Source organism: Arachis ipaensis, chromosome B10 (assembly GCF_059453495.1).
Source record: "Arachis ipaensis isolate K30076 ecotype BB chromosome B10, ASM5945349v1, whole genome shotgun sequence".
In the NCBI taxonomy this organism is placed as follows: Eukaryota; Viridiplantae; Streptophyta; class Magnoliopsida; order Fabales; family Fabaceae; genus Arachis; species Arachis ipaensis.
The window spans coordinates 145,331,724-145,350,634 of NC_142435.1; the positions used below are offsets into that span (position 1 = coordinate 145,331,724).

Consider the following 18,911-nt stretch of genomic DNA (forward strand, 5'->3'; position numbering starts at 1 on the left):
GGGCTCTTTATTTTGCTTTCAGCCTAATATTCTTTGCTGAATGCCTTTTATTCCATTTGGGCTTTTAACATTTGGCCTGCAACAATAAACAATTAGTTAATAAGTAGATTTAATTAATCAACACTAATTATTTATTTTGCTCAAAAATAATGTTTGTCATCATTAATTAATTTAGTTAATTTCTTAACTCAACACTACAGAATACTAGATAGATATTCTCTAGTAACCATTGGGGTGTTATGGCTAAAGAAAACTGAAGATTTATCCAAATTCACCACTTGTCCACTTAGTTGACTATAATTATTTAGCACATTAAGTAGATTAACACAGTCTTTTTTCGAAGCCTTGCTAAATAAAATAGAATCATCAGCAAAAAATAAATGACTGATAGTAGAACACTTGCGATTGAGTCTCGAACTCACAATTTTGCATCTCTGTTCTCCTTTGTGGAACAGATGGGAGAGTCCATTTGTACAAAGCAAAAATAGATAAGGGAAGAGGGGATCGCCTTGATGAAGCCCTTTACACGGTTTGAAAAAATCATAAGGTTGACCTTCCACAGTAATAGAGTATGATACTGCTGTTAAGGGTGTTTGGTTTGCGGTTTGGTTCGATTTTTTGGCAAAAACTCATTCGATCAATGTTATATAATTATGTGGTTCGATTTGATTCGGTTTTTTTATCGATACTATTCAAACCAAATCAAACCTATTAATATCAGTTTAGTTTGGTTCGGTTTTTTCGGTTTTTCAATTAATTTTAAAAAAAAAGTCTAAAAATTGTAGGAACGGATAGAGCCATGACTGAAGTAGAAAAAAATATTAAGAGTAAAAGACAAATAAGTCCCTGACGTTTTTTTCTGCGGACATTTTCGTCCATGACCATTGAAAAATACTTTTAAGTCCCTGACGTCCTTAAAAGTTGGATGGATCAGTCCCTCCATCCAAATGCCTCCGTCAGACCCAACGGAAAAGTCTGACGTGGCTCCCGTAATGCTTGTCACGCGTACGCATGGGTCACGTGTACGCGTCACCTGGCAGACTTCCCTCTCAGACTTTTTCCGTTGGGTCTGACGGAGGCATTTGGATGGAATGACTGATCTGTCCAACTTTTAAGGACGTCAGGGACTTAAAAGTATTTTTCAATGGTCAGAGATGAAAATGTCCGTGAAAAAAAAGTCAGAGACCTATTTATCTTTTACTCAAATATTAAAGTGTAACAACATGCAATATCTTGAAACTAGGATCACTCAGTGGCATGAGGTCTCATTTTAATTGGTTACTAACAATTAATTGAGCTTCTTTTATCAAAGCAAATCTAATTTCTAAGAGTACTAAATAAAGAATAAAAGGAAGCCAACAGAAAATAAAGAAGCAAAACACCACTATACTTGATTCACACAAAGTGAAGTTCTTTGATTTGATCAAATCGTTGGTGTCAACCCAATCTTCCATCCCTCCCAATGATAATTATTGTCCTTGTTCACATTGGCTCAGAACAAAAATAGATCAAAACCAATCATCATAATTAGAAAAATCAGTACCAATTAGATGTTAGAAGGAAAAAAAGTCCAGAAAAAAATCAAGAACCAACACCCAGGGCTCCATTCTAGACACAGACAAATAGTGCATGAGGACAACACGGCGGGGCTGGATGGTGAAAACAGGGACAACGCGGACACGGAGGCTCCATATCTGAATTGAATCAATCGGTGGCTGGGTGGCTCAGTGCTGTGTTGTGGGTGGCCAGAAATGCAGCTGTACTGCTATGGGTGGCTAGAAACGGTGTTGCAGGTGGCCAGAAACGGTGCTGTGGGTGGCACCGGGGGTGGTGTATTGTTGGCTGCTGGATGGTGCTGGGTGGTGTAGTGTCCACGACTGCGAGGGTGGTGCTGGCTGGAGCTAGGTGGTGCTATCCGCGAGGAGGTGCGGGGAGGAAAGGTTCGGCGGCGTTGGGAGGAAGGTTTCAGTGGCGCTGCTAGGTGGTGGGAGGAAGGGCTTCGCCGGCGCTGGGAGGTGCTGTAAGAAGGTGGGTTCGCTGTCGGCCCTGGGTTTCTTCGAGTTCGAGACTCGAGAGTGAGTGCAGAGAGCAAGACTAAGTAGAGAGCGGCTAGGTTACTGGAGATTGAGGTTAGGTTAGGTCACGTTTGGGGGTGGGGGTTTAGTTTTTTAGGGTTTTTTATAATACCAGTTCGGTTCGGTTAGGATTTTTATTGTCAGAATCGAAAATCGAACCGAACCGCGGTAAAAACAGCAAAATATATTTTTTTTGGTTTTTTCGATTTTCGGTTTATTCAGTTTTCCGTTTTTGGTTTAGTTAGTCGGTTTTGTTCAGTCCGGATTGGTTTTGAATACCCCTAAGTCTGTTGTCACACATAGGGGTGAACGCGAATCAGATTGGATATGGCTAAAATTTTGATTTCATTCGCACTAAAATCATCGGATCGGATCCAATATCCGCATTTTTTAAGCTTGTATCCGATCCGATCCGCACATTTGCGGATCAAATATCGGATATATCCGCAAAACACACAAATATTTTTAAAAACTTATTTTTATTAAAAAAATATTAATAAAATTCATTTTTCTATTCTTTTAAATATGTTTACTCTTAAATAATATTAAACATACTTTTCTTAAATTATAAATTAAAATAATACAACATATATAATAATTATTAGTTGAAATAAAATATAAAAGAATATTTACTTATTTATTTCTTTATTTTTGCGGATACGCGGATATGCGGATCGAATATGCAGATACCTACACAAAATTCGCAATCCGATTCTATTAGTGTGCGGATCGGATCCATATCCACAATTTTCGGATCGAATTCAGATAAATACCGCAAATATGCGGATCGAATCCAATCCATAAACACCCCTAGTCTCACATTTCTTCATCTAGTCTATCCATTTCTTACTAAATCCTATTTTTTCCTTTATAACCCACACAAAATTCTATTCCACTCTATCATATGCTTTATTCATATCCAACTTCAATACTAAATCTTGATCACCATAATGTTTATTCTTAATCTTAACACTTGGTGATTTGGGAATCTAGAAAAAAATAAGATTTTTAAAGTTAGGAGTGAATTAAAAACCTAATGAGATTACATATAATGAATACCACGTTAGTAAATTTATTTGCCACATCAGCTAATTTTATTAACAGAATAGACTTTTTTTTTTAACAGTTGAGTATTTTTGTAATATTTATCAATATTTAAGTGATATTTTATTGTTAACAAAAGTGAATATCATTGAATACTAAAAGTTGTTCTTTCTACTAAACAAATTTGTATTGAGAAAGAGTACGTACTCCGTACTCAGAGAGAATGAGAGAAGGAGAGAGCGGGAGAGAGCGTTTGAGGGTGAAACACGGTGAAGAAGATGGCCATGCCATCGAAAGAGATAAGGGGGAGAGTGTGGGAGGGTTTGCATCAGGTGTGAAGGAGGGATCAAGTAAGGGCGACCTTAGTTCCAGGGTGACTTCCAAGATTTCGTTCCGTGACAAGGTTATTGGTTCTACGGTAGCCACAGGGATAAATCGGGCTGAAGCTCTAGATGAGGATTCCATGGCAGTGGTCACTGGAAAACAAGGAGATCCTATACCTCCAAGAGTTTGCTTCTCCGAAGAGGCTAGGAACATCCTTTCTGAACCATACAAGGAAGCAATTGTGATTAAGGTTCTTGGAAAAAACCTTAGTTACACGGCCATGTTTCACAAATTAAAAGGGGTATGGAGGATCACCGGTGGATATGAAATCTTGGATGTGGGTTTTGGGTACTTCCTCGTTAAATTTGATCGCATGGACGATCGAGAGAAGGTTTTACTAGGGGGGCCATGGATGATCTTCGGTCACTATATTGCGGTCAAGCCATGGACACCGGATTTTAAACCTTGTGAGGACACTTTCGGGGAGACTATGGTTTGGATTCGAATCTCTGGTTTGAGCATATGGTACTATCAGGATAAAGCCATGATGAGAATCGCTTCTGCTGTGGGAAGACCAGTCAAGGTGGATCTGGCTACTAAGTTGGCGGAAAGGGGAAAATTTGCTCGGGCTTGCATGCAAATTAATCTTGGTTTGCCGGTGGTCCGGAGTGTGATTGTCGATGAGTTTGAATATAAGGTGGAGTATGAATGCTTACACCTTATTTGTGACAAGTGCAATTGTTTCGGGCATCCAGCAACTGACTGCAGAATGACCCCAATAGATTCGGAAAGGGTGGATCGAAAGGAAACATCAGTGACCGAGACGGCGGCCCGGGTGGTGCAGCCACAGGAAGCTTCAAAAGAGAAAATTTTTGAATTTGGATGCAATCCCAAAGAGTCAGTGATAGTTGCAGAAATTGGGGAGGAATTAGACGATACGTTGCATGGGAAGGAAGTGGGGTCCCAACATTTGGAAAATGAGGCTGGCTGGACTAAAGTCAGCGGTAAAAGGAGAGGAAAATTGAGTCAATCAAACAAAGCCCAACAAACATCTAAAGATAAAATGTCGGTGCGCTCAACTCAGAAATTGGACCAGAACCGTGACTTTGGGCTACGTATGAGAGGAGCCGAATCAGGGGTGAAGACCGGGTCGGTTAGCGGATCTAAGGCACGCATGGCATCTTCCAAACAAAAAGGGGTGAAGGGCAAATCTGTCTCCGTTGCGGTGCCGACTTTCACTGCCATTATCAAAAACGGACACAAGAGGTTGCGCCCTTCTTCTTTGCAGAATTCGCCGTCGACTCCGGACTGCCTTGGCGACACCAGCAAGCATCAAATCGGCAAATTAGAAGGGTTGTCAGTGGAGGGACACAGACAAACCGGGCAACAACCGGACAAGGACAAGCAAGCCTTAGGGGGATATGATGGTGGATCTTCATCATCTCGTTAGGGACTTCAGCTGAGGTTGGTCCTTTTTACAATACAAATTGTTTTATGGATTATTTAGATTTAAGCTTTCTATTTTGGAATATTAGAGGTGCCTCTAATAAATTGGCCCGGGTTCATAGTAAGGAGTTAGCGAATAAATTTCATCCTACTTTTTTCATTCTGTTTGAAACCCATATTGCTTTCGAGAGGATGAAATCTTTTTGGAATAATCTAGGTTACCAGGGTGTTGGTATTGTTGAGGCTAATGGTCATAGTGGGGGTATCTGGGTTCTATGTTCTAATTCAAATATTTCTGTGAGAGTATTGGATGTAGTTGATCAATGTATCAGTTTTGAAATCACTATGGGCAATACATCTAGTTACTGCAGTGCGGTGTATGCTAATCCGCATATACATCGGCGTAAAGAACTGTGGGGTGACTTGACAAGGATTGCTAATATGATCCACGGACCTTGGATTGTGTTAGGGGATTTTAATGATGTTTTGTTGCAGAGTGAAGTTAGAGGGGGGCAATTTAGACTTGCCAGAGCAGAACAATTTGCGGAAACATTGGAGGATTGTGGGCTGTTTGATATGGGGGCTATTGGGAGAAGATTCACTTGGTACAGGAAGGTAAAAGGTGGGGTGCAGGTGGCCAAGAAGCTTGATAGAGCAGTCATCAACCAGGACTGGCGACTAATGTTTCCGGAGGCTTATACTGAGGTGCTGGCGCGCCTTCACTCTGATCATTGCCCATTATTCACTAGGTGCAAGATGGCAAAGAGGGCTACCAAAGGCCATCGTCCGTTCAGATTCCAGGCTGCGTGGATGACTCATCCTCTTTTTAGGAATGTTGTTGATACAGCTTGGAATAGAGGAGCTCCGGATGTAGTCAAATGTTTATTGGAGGTTCAAAAAGATGCAACTAGCTTCAATAAAAAGGTTTTTGGCAATATTTTTGTTAAGAAAAGGGAGTTGGAGAGGCTTTTGAATGACGTTCAGATTACTCTGGAAAGTCGGGAGGATCAACAGCTTAGGATCAAAGAGCAATTTTTGCATCAGGAACTGAATGCTGTCCTTCTTCAAGAAGAGTTGTTGTGGTATCAAAAATCTAGAGAACAATGGGTGAGATGTGGAGACAGAAATACAAAATTTTTTCATCTGCAGACAGTTATCAGGAGAAAGAGGAACAAAATTCATGGGTTATTTTTGGAGGATGGGTCTTGGGCCACGGAGACTACGACTCTAGAAATGGCGGCAAATTCTTTCTTTCAAAAGCTCTTTTCTACAAGGGAGGATATTGACCTGGACGTCATGGGGCCTTTTCCTTGCCCGTCTCTTAGTACTGAGGCTTGTCAAAAGTTAGTGGAACCGGTGACGTCTGAAGAGGTTAAAAGAGCTGTGATGACCATGAGTTCATTTAAAGCCCCAGGGCCAGATGGATTTCAAGCAATTTTCTACAAAGAGTTCTGGGACTCTCTTAGCAACGATGTGTGTAGACTGGTCAAGCGAGCCTTTGAGGGTGAGCCACTGAATGCGGCTATTTTTGATACTCTCATTGTTCTAATTCCTAAAGTGGAAGTTCCCTCTTCCTTACGGGAGTTTCGGCCTATTAGCTTATGTAATGTAATTTCTAAAATTGTCACAAAGGTTCTAGTTAACAGGTTTAGACCTTTCCTGTCGGAGATCATTGGTCCTTTGCAAGGAGGATTCATTCCAGGAAGAGGAACCACAGAGAATATTATCATTGCTCAAGAGATTATGCACTTCATGAGGAACACCAAGTCTCGAAAAGGGACCATGGCATTCAAGATTGATTTGGAAAAAGCTTATGATAGGGTAGACTGGCGTTTTCTGGAAGCTACTTTGGTCCGGTTTGGGTTTCCAAAGGCTACCATTAATCTTATATTGAATTGTGTGACTTCCTCTTCGTTGGCAGTTTTGTGGAATGGGAACAGGCTCCAAAATTTCAATCCGAAGAGAGGGTTGAGGCAAGGAGATCCTATGTCTCCTTATCTATTTGTACTCTGTATGGAAATGATTGCCTGCTTTATCTCTCATAGAGTTTCCCAAGGTTTGTGGAACCCAGTTGCGGTTTCTAGGAATGGACCACGACTCTCTCATTTGATGTTTGCAGATGATCTTTTGCTTTTCTGTAAGGCATCAAAAGCTCAAGTAATAGAGGTCATGTATTGTTTGGACTTGTTTTCTAGAGCGTCAGGTTTAAAGGTAAATCTTCATAAGTCAAAGGCCCAGTGTTCCAAGAAGGTGTCGGAGAGGAGAAAAGAGGTTCTCTCAGGGGTCTCTAACATCCGGTTCTGCAATGATTTGGGTAAATACTTGGGAATTAACATCGGTCATGCCAGAGCTTCCAGGAAGACGGCTCAGGAGATTATTGAAAAAATTTCGAGAAAGCTCTCCAGTTGGAAAGGACGCCTACTGAATAAGGCAGGGAGGCTTTGTCTTGTTAAATCGGTTATGGCCTCTATCCCAGTTTATGAAATGCAAATTTCTCTTCTCCCGAAGTATGCATGTAATAAAATTGATTCCTTGATGAGACAATTCTTGTGGAAAGGCCAAGCGACTGGAAAAGGGCTGCCTCTGGTCAGGTGGGAGGTCGCCATAACTCCTAAAAAGGCAGGAGGATTGGGTATTAGGGATACTTCCTGTGCTAACATGGCGCTTCTGGGAAAGTTGGTATGGGATTGTCTAAATAATAGTGAGAAGTTATGGGTGCAGGTTCTGAAGCATAAATATCTCAGGAATCAATCTGGTATGAACGGAAACAGTAGAAATTCTTCATCGGCTACCTGGAAGAACATTGTTAGTGCCTATGAGCATCTCAAGGAAGGGCTTCATTGGAATATTGGAGATGTCCACAAATCAGTTTGGTATGATGAGTGGACTCCTTTTGGTAAGCTTTGCAACCTTGTTCCTTATGTACATATTTTTGAATCAGATTTCATGGTGGCTGACTTGTGGAAAGGGGTGTCTTGGGAGGTTGATAGTCTTACCACGCCTATTCCGCATGAGATTAAGCAGTTTATTTGTGGTCTGAGATATCTTAGTTTGACTGAATCGGAGCCACAGTGGGAGTGGTGGCCTGCAGCAACAAAAAAGTATAGTGCAAGGGAGGGTTACAGATGGTTATTAAAGAAAACATTAAATTGGAATGCCAACAGTAATTGGAACTGGTTGTGGAACACAAACATTCCAGAGAAGTTCAAATTTACTATGTGGCTTAGCTTACATGATGCTCTACCAACTGAGACCTTTCGATTCAAGCGGCATTTAGCTTCTTCAGATATGTGTAAGAGATGTAACAAGGCGCAGGAGACTATGGAGCATTGCCTTAGAGACTGTGAACGATCAAAGGCAATCTGGAATATGTTGGATCCTAGTATCCTGGACTCGACGGCTGGTACTGCTCTTGAAGAGTGGTTTCGGAAGGCCTTGGCTAACAATGAGGCGTCCTTTGGTGCAGGGCTTTGGTGGGTATGGAGACATAGGTGCAATGACATATTCAACACTGACAACCCTTGGACAGACCATAAGGTTGTTGCCTTGGCCAGAATTACCGCCAAGGACTTACAGGTTTACAGGAATCGAAGCAATGCCTTTAGGTCTCTCCGAAATTGCCTGTGTTGGGAACCACCGGTAGGCAATAGTTTTAAAGTTAATTGTGATGCAAGCTTGTATATGGATTCAAATTTAGCAGGATTTGGGTGTATTATTAGAGATTCTAAGGGAGATTGGATCTCGGGCTGCTCTGGAAGCATTCCCCCTTGGTCTATAATCAGATGTGAATTATTTGCTGCTTGGAGGGGGCTGGTTTTAGCTTGGGATTGCGGTTTGAGGGATATTATATGTGAAACAGATTGCCTTGACATTCTGCCCATCATGCATGAGCTTACAAGTGGGTATCCATCTGAAGTAACAGATTTGGTTCACAAGATTCAGGAGCTTTTATCTCGTCCTTGGCTTGTTCACGTTGAATGGGTGTCCCGAGAAGCAAATAGAGCTGCGGATTGGATGGCTAAATATGGTGCCAAGAGTAACTCTAATCATGTTATTTGGTCTGAGCCTGGTGTTGATCTCCAACGAATCATTCGCTCGGATTTAGAATAGTTTTTGCTTTGTTTCTTTCCTTGTTTAGTCACCAAAAAAAAAAAAAGTGAATATCATTTTTGTTAGCATTTTGATCATTCAGAGACAAAATTGATAATTTATTCTTTGAAAAACTATATAAGAATTATGCTTCCCGATTAATTTATGCTATAGCTAACCTGAAGCATGTGTGAGAAAATTTTGTTCTAATTAAAAGGTTTGGGTTAAATTTTGGAATTTCACATAAATTCATTTCTAAAATATTAAAACAGCAATTCATATGAAAAATGACAATTATAACTATAACTATAAAATATAAGTTATACAAGTAACAAGTTTTTATAGAAATCAATAACCTAATATTAATATTACAAGGTATTGATATGTTTAAAAGTATCATTGATATAAAAAATTACCTAGCTAAAAGTAATTATTCACATCAATATAATAATTAATGTGATATATATTGCCAAAAAATTGAGTGTCAAATCTCAAATTATGTATATAAGAAATAGTATAAAAAAATTAATTATTATTTTATTCACAAATATTTAAAAATGGATAAATTATAAAAAATAAAATTAACATTATATTCATTAAAAATAAGTTCTAATTCATAGGATCTATAATTATTTTTTTTTAAAGAAGAACAACTTTTATTCATAAAAACGTGATACGATACTTATAAATTGCAGTCAGAGCATTAGATTTACATTTAAAATAGAAGATAAATATCCTATATGTTTGATGGAAGCAGATACTTAAGAATGGTGAATTGATTTTCAAAATAGCATCGCATCGCAGGAGACAGCAACACGGTAGAAAAAAAAAAAGCTGGCAATATATCTTACTTGACATAACTGGAAGGCTAAAAACGAGTTGATATTTGAGCAGCGATGGAAGACCCTATGGATATGCTTTGAAGAAGTTTGAAGGGTAGCAAGTGAGAGACTAAGAAGATGATAGATCCCTAAATTTGGGTAACCTGTATCAAAATAGTTTCTATCTTTTGGTGGAACTTTTTTCTTTTTTTTTTTTTTTTTTGTGTGTAGTCCAATTGGACCTTTCTCATTATTAATGAAAATTTAACTATTTATGAGAAAGAAATATAGAGTTGCTACACATCTAAATTTTTTTGACAATCAAGTTCAACTAAGTTGGTCCAAATTCAACAAAAATTAGTTTCGTTAGTGGAGCGTGAATACATGCTTCAACTACATAAACATTCCCGCATTTCTCTCCTCCTTCTTCTTCTACTTCTTCGCGTTTCTCCTCCTCCTTCTTCGCATTCCTCTTCCTTTTTTTGTGTTTCTCCTCCTTCTTCTCCTCGTTCCTTCTTCTTGGTTTTATTCCTCTTAAGAGAATAAATCAAGAAGAATTTTGAGAAAATGAAATAAGAAGGAGAAGATGAAGAAAAAAAGGAGAAGACGAAAGGAAGATGAGGAGGAGAAATTCAAGTGAAACGAAACCAAATGAACCTAAATTAAACTAAGAAATGAATTGAAATTTTTTAAGGAATAAAAATGTTGGTCAATACTTAGTAACAGCATCAAGAGAACCTTAGTTAATTCACAATTGAACCGAAATTAGTTTAGATTTGAACAAGTAGTAAAAAAACTCGATCATCAACCAAAACACATCAAATTTATTTTTGGATCTAAATAAACTTCAAATAAACCAAAATTATTTAATAATGGCACCAAAGAAAATTAGAACCAATAAAGATGTTAGCAAAATATTGGTGTTTTTTATGATGACGATAACGAAAGAGAAAGATAACGAAGAAGTGGCAATGAATGTGCGCGTATGGATTTAAAATACTTGATTGGACTTGGTCAAAGTTATGACTTGGATGTAGAGATTTATTCAAAAAGAATATCCTATATGTTGAACGATAAATTGAAAGGAGGGGTAACATTCAATTACAAAGAGGAGAAGGAAGGAGAAGGAAGGCCAAAGAAAGAGCTTCGAATTCGCTACGACTTCTTCCCAAAAGCTTCGCATTAGCGACTACGTACCTGAAAAGAGTTCGATTTAGGAGAGTGAAAAGCTCTTATTCTTCTTCCTTTTCTTTCATCAGCAGAGAGTTCAAAAAGAGAGGAGCATGAAGATAGTTCAGTTCTTGATGCTCTTCGAGAATCTGATGCTTCAACCTAGCTTCCCAACTTCTACTCCTATAAGAGGTTAAAAGAAACTCGACTGAGTTGGAGAGGAGAGAATGGCCACTCATTAAAGGCTTTCTCCGCGCTGCAGTAAGAGTATCGGTAGAAGAAATGGATGTAAGGGCTCAATAAAGTCGAAGAGGAGCAAAGAGCAGCTACAGCAACTCAAAAGAAGGTTCCTATGCTTCAGCTCTATGAGCGAAAGACATTATTCTAGTAGTAGAAAAAACCTCTCTTCTTCTATTAGTAGAGTGGATTCCTATTTTCGATTGACTTTCTTACTTCCTATCCCTGTCGAAAAAGTGAGCTCTTTCATTCCTCTCCACTCGAAGCAGATTGAGTGACTCCTGCCCTTATAGGTAGTTTAGCCGTAAAAAGTCTTTATTTGTTGAGTGTTGAAACTTCATCCGCTCCTAGACCTTTAGAATAGGATTCCGGAAAAGGAGTTCTTCGGGGAAACTCTCTTGTGCCAACGGTGGATCCGGTGCCACATATGATTCTATTATCACTTCCGATAGGCAGGAACGAGATCCCTCCTGCTACCCAAAAGGGTAGACCAAAAGCACTGAAATGAATATGAGAAATGTGGCCTACCTAGAGCCTATAGCTATAGAAGGAATCTTTCGTTACTAGAACCCCTTACTAGTGACTGTAAGCGAAATGTATTTAGTGAACGCCTGGTCCTCTCGAACCAGATAAACACTAACCTGGGGATACTGAGTTCAATATTTTTATGTATAGCTCTGTAATCTCTATCTAAATGACTAAGTCTTCCAGTGGTCTCTCTCCTACCCAAAACCATCCCTTCCAGCGTTAGCGCACTAGATCCCAATCTTTTTTGCGGTTCTCACTTGGTATTGACTATGTGGAAACATATTCTCCTGTGGTGGATTCAATAATATTAAGATATCTGATTAATTTGACTGTGCATGAAAAGCTTGACATGCGCCTAATGGATGTTATTACAACCTATCTATACGGCTTAATTGATAAAAAAATTTATATAAAAGTCCCTGAAGGACTCAAAGGGCCTAAAGCATAAAACTTCAAAATCCTTATATGGAATAAAACAATCTAGGCTTACGTGGTATAAACGTCTTAATGAGTACTTATCAACCTATTTATACGGCTCAATTGATAAAGAAATTTATATAAAAGTCCCTGAAGGACTCAAAGTGCCTAAAGCATAAAACTTCAAAATCCTTATATGGAATAAAACAATTTGGGCTTATGTGGTATAAACGTCTCAGTGAGTACTTATTAAAAGATGGATACAAAAATGACCGTATATGTCCATTTGTGTTCATAAAAAAATCTAAATCCAAATTTGTTGTTATTACAGTATATGTTGATGATTTAAACATCATTGGATCACCTGAAGAGATTTCAAAAACTGCAGATTATTTAAAAAGAGAATTTGAAATGAAAGATCTTGGTAAAACAAAATTTTATTTTAATTTACAAATTGAACACTTGAAGAATAGTATATTCATCTATCAGTCAACTTATACGGAGAAACTTTTGAAAAAAAAAATTTACATGGACAAAGTACACTCATTGAGTATTCTATTTCGACCATGTAAAAATAACGAGGAGTTTATTTTTCTCTAACAAATCAACGCTCGACCACACGACCTCTAGAACCATAGTTATTAAAACAGGATCGAACCGGCCGGTTCGACTAAAAAATTGGTAAACCGGATCTTATACCGGTCCGGTCCAAAGTTAGGACTGTTCAAGACAGAGAACCGAAACGAACCGGTTGAACCTGGAATGAACCGGCCAAAACCGGTGAAAATCGAACCGGACGGAACCGCTGGTACCAACTGAAGGCGAAGCTACGATGCATCTGCTTTGTGGTTTGTGGAAAACTTTCCAAAATGGCTGTCATGAGATTTGAACTTCTAACTCCAGGGTTGCAAGAACGACAATCATACCACCAAGCTGGAATGAACCGGAACAAACCGGTTGAACCTAGAATGAACTGGCCAAAACCGGTGAAAACCGAACCGGACGAAACCGCTGGTACCAACTGAGGGCGAAGCTACGATGCATCTGGGTTCTGCAAGTCCACCATGCTCTCCATATGCTCAGCGTGTCAAGTGTCAAAGCTTCGTGGTTTGTGGAAAACTTTCTAAAATGGCTGTCATAGGATTCAAACTTCTAACTCCAGGGTTGCAAGAACGACAATCATACCACCAAGCTGCATTGCTTCTTATTAACATATATTCAAATTATAATACATATAGCAAGTTTTATTTTATTTATATTCAATTAATTTTAATTTTAAAGTCACTCATTTTTAAATCAATTATATTTTATTTTAACTGTATCTAAGCTTTTACTTATAATAATATAATAATACAATAAATATAAATTAATTAATAAAGCATTAAAATTTAAAAATAATAATTATTTTTATAATAACAAATTAAAAGTACTTATAATAAAAAAAATAATTAAATTTTACATAATTATTTAATTATACCGGATTAATCGGTTTAACCAATAACTCACCAGTTGAACCAATAATTCGGTGACTCAATAATTTTACCAACTCTAGTTTCTATAGCCAATTTACTTTATTTTATACTCTTTTTTTTTATGAAAGTACGAAACGACATCGTTTGTGTTGTGTCCACCTAACTTCAAAGTTGGAAGATGAGATTGACGAATGACGCTGGAGAAAGCAAGGGTTTGGATTCGCAGAAGAGAATAATAATAATAATAATTGATGATCAGAAACAGGTTGATAATGAAAGCATTAGCATCATTATCATCATCAACACTCTCACTACGTTGCTGCAGCTACAACAACAAGTCTTCACTCAATCTCAACTCTCTCTTCTTCGCTCGCCGCAGATTCCACTCTTCACCGCCGATTTCAATGGCTTCTGCTTCCGTCAACAACGAACGTGCCCGTGCTCCACCCGCCATTCCCTTGCCCCCTCCCCCTCTCTCCAAGGCAACTTCACTTCTCTCTCTCTCTCTCTCTCTCTCTCTCTCCCTTCACTTCACTCACTCACTTGTTTCTCCTTTCAGTTCAAGATCGGGCTGTGCCAGCTGTCTGTAACCGCCGACAAGGAGAAGAACATCGCCCACGCCCGCCAAGCCATTCAAGACGCCGCCTCTAAGGGTGCTCAGCTTGTTCTCCTCCCAGTCAGTTCCTCCTTCCCGGATACGGATTATCTTGTTTCAATTGAACTCTAAATAATTAACTTATCGCATTTTTTTCTACTCTTATAGAACTACAAAGTTCGAGAAATACTTGTATAATCTTACTATCTTAGTTATATTTAAGGTGAATTTCGAAAACTTATTTTTATCTAAAATTTAATGTATTCATTATTAGGCCTATCACCCGATAATGCATGACAGAGGTAGTTTACCCTCCAGTTTTTGAGTAATTGCCTTTCGAATTTTATTCTCTTCCTTCAATTTTGCTCAATCATTTTGTGTGTTTGTTGTGGTGTTGTCTCAGGAAATTTGGAACAGTCCTTATTCCAATGACAGTTTCCCTGTGTATGCTGAGGATGTTGACGCCGGTGGCGATGCCTCTCCTTCTACTGCCATGCTCTCTGATCTCGCCCGTCTCCTCAAGATCACCATTATTGGTGGTTCTATACCTGAACGTTCCGGGGGAAACTTGTATAATACATGTTGCGTATTTGGCACTGATGGAAAGCTTAAAGCCAAGCACCGCAAGGTTGGGTCATCTACAATGTTGGAATGTGCATAGGGATCTTGTTCTTAATGCTTGGTTCACATGAATTTGTGCTTTGGATGTTTGATGTTATTGTGCCTCCCAAAATAATTCAATCCTTTTTTTTTGGATATTTGACTTTCATAATTGATCTTGATGGTGGTGGTACTTGAACTATTTTCTTGCATTTGCTTTGTTGTGCAAATTTTGACATGCTGGCATCAATGCAGATACACCTTTTCGACATGGACATTCCCGGGAAGATTACCTTTATGGAGTCAAAAACTCTTACTGCTGGGGAGACTCCAACAATTGTAGACACAGGTCTAATATATCCCCTGGTTACATATCTAAGCACATTTTCTCTGGTTCTACCTCCATCATAACGTCGCAGTCTTTATTGATATTTTGTTTGTCATTATGTAGATAAGAAATTCATGTTCAGAGCCTGAATCTTATAATAATATTGACTATGGTGGAGAAGTATAGTTGTTAACTCGTTATCTTGGTTCTGTTCAATTAACCTCTAGAATGTTTGCTTGCAATGAAATTTGTCCACAAAGCTGTAACAAAGTTACTTGATTCGTGCAGAGGTTGGGCGCATTGGCATAGGCATCTGTTATGATATACGTTTTCCCGAACTAGCAATGATATATGCAGCAAGAGGTCTGTCATTTCCATTATTTTGCTTGATACCAATTATTTCTTCTTGACTTGCAATTGGTTGTCATGATTTGACTTTTCCAAGGGTTTTTTTTTTCAATGCTTTCTAAGGCTTATTAGCATATTGAATTGTCAATTTTGTTTGCTTGGGGAAGAGAGCGGGTGGAAATTTCTTCTCTTGTTCTTAAGTTTGCGGATACTTACAGTATCAACTTTTGATTTTAGGAGCTCACTTGCTATGCTATCCTGGGGCATTTAATATGACAACTGGGCCATTGCATTGGGAGCTATTGCAAAGGGCAAGGTAGGTGGTTCTTTTATTTAACTTTTACTTTATAGTTGCTGTAACTATCTAGCATGTTATTCATTAGGGAAAAATGTGTAATCCAGTTACTGTCTTGAAGCAACTTCCTCAATAAACATGACTGTTCAATGTTATTTTTAACCCTGGCTAATTTTATTAGATTGGACTAATATTTTAATGAACCATATATATCATTTGTAATTGAAATCATAGACAAACATCACCTTTGACCCTGGTAATAACTAGAAAATACTTAATAGTTAGAACTTTTATGCAAGAGGCATGCCTCTCACATTATTTTTTGTCTTCAAACTCTTCCTTGTCTGTGGCACTGCAAACATTCTTAACTCATTTATTAATTAAGTAGTGTCTTATTTTTATTCTGTTGTTAATCTATGATTTTTTTTTCCTCAGGGCTACAGATAATCAGGTAATGACCCCTTATTTGAAACTTCGGCAGAGTTTTACTTCAAGTATATTTTAAGTTAAAGTATGTTAAATATGAAAATCATCAATTGTTTTGATAGCTGCACCAAATAAGGATCTTAGTAGCTTTAAGTTGGGAGAAATTCACACTATGAGTAAGTAATCAGTCAAATTCTTCTAATAAGAAAAACTACAAGATCCTTAACCTCTATACGAGGATGAATGTGTGATGAGTTTTAGAAAGCTGATGCTGCTTTACATTGCTAATCCGATATTGCTACCTAGATTGATTGTCTAGAGATGAGCAATGTGTCGGGGAAACTTCAACATCCTTTTGCATCCCAAAAGGAAGTAACAGAATAATATAGGATTTGAGTGAAATGATTTGTCTCACCTTTTCAATTTTGTTTGTGTGTGTGTGTGTGTGTATAGATTGGTGTTACTATTTTATTGTTGCATTTGGTGGATTGATGCCTGTTGATTGTACTATTAAACCAGGTTACAGTTTTTTTTTTTTGTATTTATGCCCATCACATTTTGAATGACCCCCCTCCTCCTCTTTTCCCTCTTCTTCCTTCTTCTTCTCCTCCTCCTCCTCCTCCTCCTCCTCCTCCTCCAAAGATCAAGTTCCTTATATCCATTCCTTTGGACTTTAAGACTTATAGACCTATTTATTTATGAGTATTTTGGAAGGAAAAAGTCCATGATCTGAGAATTGAAAAAAAAGAAAAAACTTGATTTGGAAGTTAAGCTGTGAGTTTGAGGAGACTAGTGAATCAACTTCAAATTCGTTACATACAGTTATATGTGGCAACCTGTTCACCTGCTCGGGATACTGGATCTGGTTATATAGCTTGGGGCCACTCCACTCTTGTTGGACCAGTAAGTGGATCTTTTATGTTAAGCTTTCTTTGGATAGAGCCAAAAAACATGTTCTGATTTGGAAGCTGGTATTAGCATATTTTAAGAGAAAAACTACATTTTTGTCCCTGAAACATGGAAGGTGTAATAAATTCTTCTCTATATTAGAAAATCAATACAATTTACAGCTTCATTGATCAAAGAACCTATAGTTCTGATGTATATCTAGCTTTATTTGATCTTTGAGTTTCAAATACCAGCGGAAATATCTTTCCTTAAAAATTATCAACAAAGATTCTAAACCATATTTGAGTGTATATTATTATTGTACTTACGTGGAACATGTAAATGTGACAGTGGGGGGAAGTTCTGGCTACTACAGAACATGAGGAAGCAATCATCATAGCAGAAATTGATTATTCAATATTAGAGCAGAGAAGGTTTTCTTTTCTTCACACTACACACGTGTCTTGCACAAGTTGCAGTCATAATCATGATTAATATGTCTGATGTTGTGATTTAATTATTCAGGACTCATCTCCCTGTGACTAAGCAGCGACGAGGTGATCTATACCAAGTGGTGGATTTTCAAAGGCTGAATAGCCATTAATGGCGCAGGACTTTGTATGATTGGGAGATATACATGTCTTATTTGAAGCTTTTATGTAGCATCAACAACCATCTCTCTTGTTTTGGTTAATCATACCCTATTTATTGCTAAGTGTGAATGCTCAAAACTTAAAGAGAAGGGATGAAATAAAGGAATGTAATAAACAACTGTGACGCGATGATAGAAACTAGAGAGTAAGCTGCAGAAAAGGCACAAAGGATATATTATATGTCATTAATGAAAATAAATCACCACCAGAATCCATCTCGTAAAAAATTTTCAGGTTAATATATGATCTGATTTAAAACAGATATATGAATGGAGAGAATCAAGCAAGTAATCAAAGGCTTGAGTTTTTATTTCCAGGTATAATCCATACCGATTGATTACTGCACTCTTTCTCTCCCATTCTATTGTTATAGCAAAACAACCATAAACATTATTCTGTCACCATATCCGGCACACTTTTCAAGAAGTCCTCACCCATTCCTTACAGAGTCTCCGTTGTTACTGTCGAAATCTGCCATTCTACCAGTTCCTTCAACTGGTCCTTCACCGTCTCCGGCAACACCTCCAGCGCTTTCTCCGACGGTTCATCCTCCAGCTCCTACTCCCAGCCATCAGAACCATACTTTAACACTAGCAACGTCTCCGGTGGCTCATTCTCCGTCTCTAAAGAGTTGTCGTGCCAGGTTCAGAATAGAATGTTCCAGCACCAGCACCAGTTGCAGCGCCACATGCAAAAGAGGGTAGAGTTTCAGGATGTTTGGGTGCTTATTGTTGTGAAAGTTTGTGATTTGAAAAAGAAGCGATGGTGGTGGAGTTGAGGTTAAAGATATGGTGAAAATAATTTGAAAATTTTATTAAAAATCAACAAAAAAATTAGGATTTAGATATTTTTAGCATATTAAACTTCTTTTTCCTGAGTATAACATTAATTTTCTTGTTTGATAAGTTTTTTTTTGTCAGCATTTTATAAAATTAATGGATAGAAATAGTTGTTTTACCTTTCTTATATTTTAGGAACAGGTTGTGTAGCCCCTGCCCATCTGCTTCTTGCCTTAGGCAATCTACAACTAGAACTGCAGAAGGGGGAGTTGTGGTTGGCGTATTACTTCTTTTTTTTTTTTTTTTTTGGTTTCTCACGGTATCCCCAACCCGACAGGTCAAGAACTAATCCGTCGCGATTCTGAGCTCCATTTAA

General features: G+C 38.2%; 3 protein-coding genes across 3 annotated transcripts; all 3 read left to right on the plus strand.

Annotated features, from left to right (window-relative positions):
* The first annotated feature begins 3,342 nt into the window (after positions 1–3,342).
* On the plus strand, positions 3,343–4,893 carry LOC148582017 (uncharacterized). The gene has a single exon (XM_088497965.1). It carries the CDS (start codon positions 3,343–3,345, stop codon positions 4,891–4,893), a length of 1,551 nt encoding a protein of 516 aa, XP_088354091.1.
* Positions 4,894–5,081: 188 nt separating this feature from the next.
* On the plus strand, positions 5,082–6,861 carry LOC148582018 (uncharacterized). Its single transcript, XM_088495034.1, has 3 exons — positions 5,082–5,971; positions 6,215–6,710; positions 6,811–6,861. Exons 1-3 carry the CDS (start codon positions 5,082–5,084, stop codon positions 6,859–6,861), a joined length of 1,437 nt encoding a protein of 478 aa, XP_088351160.1.
* A 6,904-nt stretch (positions 6,862–13,765) lies between these two features.
* Positions 13,766–17,874, plus strand: LOC107623040 (Nitrilase/cyanide hydratase and apolipoprotein N-acyltransferase family protein). Its single transcript, XM_016325169.3, has 10 exons — positions 13,766–14,105; positions 14,183–14,299; positions 14,622–14,846; positions 15,074–15,167; positions 15,435–15,509; positions 15,732–15,810; positions 16,225–16,240; positions 17,038–17,118; positions 17,455–17,537; positions 17,629–17,874. The coding sequence occupies exons 1-10, from the start codon at positions 13,875–13,877 to the stop codon at positions 17,705–17,707; spliced, it is 1,080 nt and encodes a 359-aa protein (XP_016180655.1). The 5' UTR covers positions 13,766–13,874; the 3' UTR covers positions 17,708–17,874.
* Positions 17,875–18,911: the final 1,037 nt, after the last annotated feature.